Here is a 6,000-nt window from a genome sequence, read left to right as displayed (position 1 = left end):
GACTCGGATCTGTATTTTGACAAGTTCTTCAGGTGGTTCCTCTGGTGTGGTGGCTGAGGAGACATCCTGAGACACTGATTCCCCAAGACTGAGCTGGCCTGAAAGTCTAGTTCCCACTATGGGTATTTGTTTCTAGAACCTTCCTTCTTTGTTTTAGGAAAGGCAATTGGAAACTCAGGTGAGGTCTGATTAATTTCCCAGTGGTGTACCAAGCCAATTGATGGACGTGACACTCTCTACCCGCCATGTGCAGGCAGTGAGGGGAGATGCTATCTGCAGAGAATTTTCAAACAGTAATAAAACCAAGTAAGAAAATAAGAGTTGGTCAGCTATTCATCATCACCATGCCCCAGCAAGTCTACACAACCTGGTCAGTGATAAATACTTCTCCCTGCCGGACCCACCACCCCCATCTCCTACCCTATGACGAAATCTGGTGAGCCAAATCAATAAGTAGCAATTAATCTTTGTTGGTTTCTTTTTCAATGTTTTTATTTTTCAAAATATACAATTTATTTACACCTTTATTTCACAACTGTAGTTTGTATATTTATTCCAAAATCTTTAAATAACTCCACAGTAAACAGTACAAATCACAGGATCGGTCAAGCTGCTTCTCTTTAGCCTTTATGCTCATCGAGTTTTGTTTGTTTGTTTGTTTTAAGTTTCAAGTAGTAACGGTTTGTGGGTAAGAAGGGAACAAAAACGGGACAGAATTTTTACATAAGCTCGACCTGTAGGATTAGAAAGGGCGATCTGAGCAGCTACTTGGTCTGGGGGCCAGACTAAGAGCGTTTATATAGTTTATAAATAAGACCCTCTTACAAGCAGTGAGGGTTTTGGTTATAAGGAAGAAGGGGCTGGAACCTCATCTGCTGGGGGGGGGGTGCACGGAAGCAAAGGGGGAGGGAGATAAGGCACCACATAAAGGCTCCTTCTTGGCTTGAGGAGGCACTGGCTGGAAGGATCCTGAGTGAGGAGGACGGGGACCCACCTGTGCCAGGTGGAGGTCAAGAATGGCTGGGGATAGGGTAGGGCTCCCACCCTCGGAGCGGCCTCTTTAACCTCCGTTGGAGAAAAGTTTTGTGGTCCTGGAGGCAGGGGAGAGATGGCTAGAGCAGCTGGTGGTTCCTAAAAGGGCCTGGGCTCCCGCTGGCCTCGAGGCCACTGCCAGCTCCCCGCAGCCCACCTGCACAGGCAGGTGAGGGCCAGGCTTGTGGGGGCTGGATGTGTCTCAGGCGGAGGCATCTGGTGGCAGAGCTGGCATTCGTAACAGGCGGTGGACAAAGGCACCGCCCTGGGATCTGGGGTGGCCTGTGGGAGGCATCATGCTGTCTCTTCTTGTGAGAGCCCTTCATTCGCCTCAGTGTTCTCCCCTCCTCAGGAGAAGAGCCAGGCCCAAAGAATCGTCCCCAGGAAGGGAAGGTGGCCAGAGGCCCCTGCAGACCCTCCTCCTGCTGTGAACGATGGCAGCTCCGTAGTGGGGGGCAGCCCCCCCAGGGAGCTCAAGATGCTAAGACACAGGTGGGACACAGGCCTGTCAGGGAGTCACAGGGGTCCGTTCCCTTCATTCCCCTTGGAACTGATATTGTTGGCCAGGTCCTAAAGCAGTCCTGTGGGCTAAGGCTGTGGGCAGGGATGCTGCAGGAAAGAGCTAGTCCCTGAGGACCATTTGGCCACCAAGGGGACACGACCCCCCCTGGGGTGAATCAGGAGGCCAGTCTCAGTCTTCAGGGTCTCCCCAGCACCTTCACCAAGGCCGAGGGCCAGAAACAGCCCATCCTGCCTGGCCAAGCAAACCTTCTTTGCAGGGTCTGGATGGGGTGAGGGGGACAGCTGTGGGGCTGGGAGCTGTCACTGCATCTTCGGGTGGGGTTCTTCTGGCATTAGGGTGTGGAAAAAGTAATCCCAAATTTTAGTGCTGATACCAAATCCTAGAGAGGGAGACAAATGGGGAGAAGGTGAGGCACTGTGGAAGTTGGGGGGAACATCTTCTAAGGAAGGGGGCCAGGGTAGGGCCGGCACTCAGGAAGATTTTTACATGTCCCCGCTGGCCTTCCCAATTCTCAGGACTGTCCTGACAGAAGTCAGGAGCAGGGTACCTGTGCTTCTAGTCTTCCAAAGATGCCATTGGAATAAGGCCAAATTCCTTACGTGGCCTGACTTCCTGGGAGAGCCGGGCCCCAGCCCGCCTCTTCCTCCCCGTCTCTCATACTTCGGCCCCTTCTTTCTCCTTCATGATGCCAAGTCTTTTCCTGCTTCAAAGCTTTGCACCTGTTGCTCCCAAGATGCTCTTCCCCCAAACGTCAGATGCTGGCTTCTCAGCTCTAATGACATCTCGCTGGACCGCTTTGTCTAGCACTCTGGTTTCCGATACTATCGCCACTAGCCCATGTGACTGCTAAGCACTGGAAATATGGCTAGACCTATGGAGGGACTAAATTCCTCATTTTGTTTAATTTTAATTAACCTAAATTTCAATTTAAAAACTTACACTCCATTTGGTTACTGGAAAGCTTTTAAGCACATTCAGATCAACTCAGGTATATGAATCTACATTTTTTACTGTAAATTTTATAAATACAGATCAAATATTTCCTGTGGAAATTTAGAGCCTGAATTGATATGTGCTGTAAGTGCAAAATGCACACTGGACATCAAAGAATTAATATAAGAAAAAGAATGTAAACTATCTCATTAACAATATTTTATATTGATTATATGTTGAAATGATAATATTTTTGTTATCCTGTCTTAAGAAAATATACTATTCAAATTAATTTCACCCTTTTATTTTTGCTTGCTAATGTGGCTACAAGAAAATTTAAAAATCACATCTGTGACTTGCATATTTTATTAGACAGAGCTGGACTTCTTCCCTGACTTATATAGTTCCTCTAATATCTTGCTTTATTTTCTTTGTGGCACTAATCGCTGTCTGAAATTCTTTGCTATTAATTGATTTCCTTTTTTGTCTTTCTCTGCATAGCCCCCCACCTCTACACACACACCAGCGAGTAGGATGTGGACCCCAGGTTTGCCTTGCTGCCTCTGTATCCCCAGTACCCAGAACAGTGCCTGGTCCTTGGTAAGGGCTTAATGGTAGCTGTCTGATAAATAGATGAACAAACGAGAGAGGCTGGAAGTGTTGGCTGGTCCTCACCTGACTTCTGATGTGCAAAGTGATGCTTGACATGATGGGCCTTCATGTTGTACAGGTAGGAGCCTTTGTGCGGCGAGCCGAAGTGCAAGTAGTAATGGGTCATGTCGTAGAGGACGTAGCCCAGGAGGCCCCCAGAAAACACAGTGCCCCCCACTGCCTCCGGCAGGAGGAGCTGTAAGACTGCATAGAAGAAGGCGATCACCAGAGAAGCTGGCACTGGGGGGAAGACCAGGCGGGACTCATCGAAGGGAGCCTGTGGATGGAGGGGCTCGGTGTCAGAATGCAGCCCGGGGCCTGCCCGTCGTCACAGCGGGGGCCCCTCCTCAGAGGATGAGGTCAGAACGGCTCAGACATCCCAGGGAGGGAGGCAGCGCCTGTCACGGGCAGGCGTGGCACTTCCAGGGCCTTTGGGGAAAGCAGGCCACCATGCCAGAAAGCCCTAGAGAGACTGTCCTGCTCCCAACTTCCAAGCCAGGCTGGGACCTGGAACGCTGTCCACGAACACTGAGGTAGATGTGATGTGCTGCACGATGCTCACGGGCCACAGTCCTGCTTTCTGGGCAAGAGGCCACTTTGGCTCTGGAATTTGTAAGATGCTAGAGAGGAGCCCCACCACCAAACGCTAGGTGGGGCACTTACACCGAACCCCGATGTTGTCTGGGAGGGCGACACACGGGATGGCTGAAGTTCACGAGGATTCACATGGAGGGATGACGCATGGTGTTAACGTGTTCTCCCAACCCCCTCATCCTACCAGGAGCCCTTCTTTGTTCCCAGGTGTGTGTGTGGGGGGGGGCGGCGCAGGGGGGAGGGCGGTGTTATCACGTAACCGTGAGAGACAGGCCTTAGGCTCTGGAGCTCCGAAAGCTAAAGGCCTGGCATAGAGGTAAGCTTTTAGAGACTGCTTCGTGAGTATTCTAAGAGACAGACCCTCTCTGGGCTGGAAGAGAAGAGAGGGAAAGAAGGCAGGCAGCGGTCATAGAGCGACGTGCTGGAGAGGTCCTCCCTCCCGTCAAACCAGGAGCCGCAGGAACGGTGGTGTGTGGAAAACCAGCTCCTGAAACTAGAAGGAAGGGAGGAAGGAGAGAGGGAGGGAGGGACGCCTGGGACAGGCTGAGAACTCCACGGGGTAAGGACAGGGCGGCGCGGCTTCCTCGGGGCAGAGGCGGCTTCCAGTCCCAGGCACTGGGACCATCACCTTGCCCTTGAAGAGCCCCAGGGTGGCGGGTGGTTGAGAGCACCGACTCTGGAGTCCCGAGAATGAGGCGCAAGATCCTGACTGTGCCAGGTGTGACCTCGGGAGAGTTCCTGAGCTTCCTAACTCCCCGAGCCTCAGTTAGCTGCTCTGAGATGGGGAGACCTGTAGCACCATCTTCAGAGGGAAGCTCTGCAAGGACAGTGGCTTTTGACTCTTCTGCTCAGTGGTGTCTAGAATAGCGCCTGGCACAGGGTGAGCACCCGAGGAACATTTGTTGAATGAATGAATGAATGAATGAATGAATGAACGAACAAACGAACGAACAACTGAGCGAGTTGTTGTAGGATTAATGATGATACATAAAATGTACCTGCAGAGTGCCGGGGGTTAATCAATGGCATATAGACACACGCGCTCACTCTGCCCGCGCCAGGTCAGATCAGGACCCAGGCCTCCCTCTGAGCAGCATCAAACGCCCTGGGTTCCTCCTGTTCCTCACGTGACTCCCAGAAAGACTGGCAGCTCCTGTGAGTCGGTGACAGATGAAGGGCCCCGGCGGGGAGCCTGCCCCGCTCACCTTATGGTGCTGGCCGTGCAAGATGAAGTGCAGCATGATGAGGTAATAGCTGTCGCCTGGGGGCTTCATGTGGAACAGGAAGCGGTGGATGAGGTACTCGATGAGGCTCCAGAGGAGCATCCCCAGCACGAAGAGGCCCGGGAACACGGACTCCGGCATGGCTACTGAGTACTCTGCAGGGCGGCAACAGAGAGACGAGGTCAGGACAGACAGCCCCAGCGGGCGACAATGCCTGGTGGCTCCGGATGTCCTAGCCTGCCGCCCCATCACCAGGGGAGCTGCTGCCCTCTGTCCAGAAGCTATGGGGCCAGGCCACACTACTGGGGGTCCTGGGTCAGAATGGGAAGGAGGCTGTGAAGATCTGTACTGGGCTTGGAGGGGTCCTTTCAGGGAACGATGGGGCCACTGGCCAGAGATCTGAGATCTTCCTTAGAGGGACTAAGAGGGGCATCTGTGGCCTGCATTGGACCTTTTCCTGGTGCTATGGTCTGAATGTGTCCCTTCAAAATTTTTATGTTGAAAGCTAACCCCTGAGGTGATAGTATTAAGAGGTGGGGCCTCTGAGAGGTTAGTAGCACATGAGGGTGGGGCCCTCGTGAATAAAATTAGTCCCCTTATGAAAGAGGCCCCACAGAGCTCTCTTCCCCTTTTGGCCATATGGGGATACAACAAAAAGTCTATGACCTTGAAGAGGGCCCTCACCTGACCAGGCTGTTACCCTGACCTTGGACTTCTGGGTTCCAGAACTGGGAGCAATGCATTTCTGTTGTTTATAAGCCACCCAGTCTGTGAAGTTTTGTTACAGCCGTCCAAACGTGGCTCAGACACCTGAGAAGGATGACCTTGCCTCAGTGGTATGGGGGAGAAGGAGAGATGATCCCAATAAAGCCAGTAGAACTGGGGGGAGGGGGGGAGTCATCGATGAAAAATGTTAACAACCAGGGACACAGGGAATTAGAAGGGACAGGAAAACCCAAGGAGAGAAATCTCAATGGGCAGGACTTGAAATCATAGCACATGGATGTAGTCCTTTATGACTGGCTCCTTCTACTCATAACATTT

At 52.0% G+C, this 6,000-nt stretch overlaps 1 protein-coding gene across 2 annotated transcripts in view; it reads right to left on the bottom strand.

Annotated features, from left to right (window-relative positions):
- Positions 1-463: 463 nt before the first annotated feature.
- FA2H (fatty acid 2-hydroxylase) overlaps positions 464-6,000 on the bottom strand; it is a 42,874-nt gene continuing 37,337 nt past the window's right edge. The window contains exons 5-7 of one of the 2 annotated variants that reach the window (XM_016143891.2): positions 4,939-5,111; positions 3,164-3,416; positions 464-1,934 (exon numbers count right to left, since the gene is read on the bottom strand). In XM_016143891.2, the coding sequence (XP_015999377.2) occupies positions 1,855-1,934; positions 3,164-3,416; positions 4,939-5,111 (506 nt within the window). In that variant the 3' untranslated portion in view covers positions 464-1,854. Of the gene's footprint in view, positions 1,935-2,757; positions 3,417-4,938; positions 5,112-6,000 lie in introns of those variants that run through there. The other variant, XM_036231349.1, reaches the window with a different exon arrangement.

The sequence above is a fragment of the Rousettus aegyptiacus genome, unplaced genomic scaffold (genome assembly GCF_014176215.1).
Source record: "Rousettus aegyptiacus isolate mRouAeg1 unplaced genomic scaffold, mRouAeg1.p scaffold_m13_p_14, whole genome shotgun sequence".
Taxonomy (NCBI): domain Eukaryota; kingdom Metazoa; phylum Chordata; class Mammalia; order Chiroptera; family Pteropodidae; genus Rousettus; species Rousettus aegyptiacus.
Note: the sequence above shows the minus strand (reverse complement) of the source record. Positions and strands in the feature narration are given on the sequence as shown.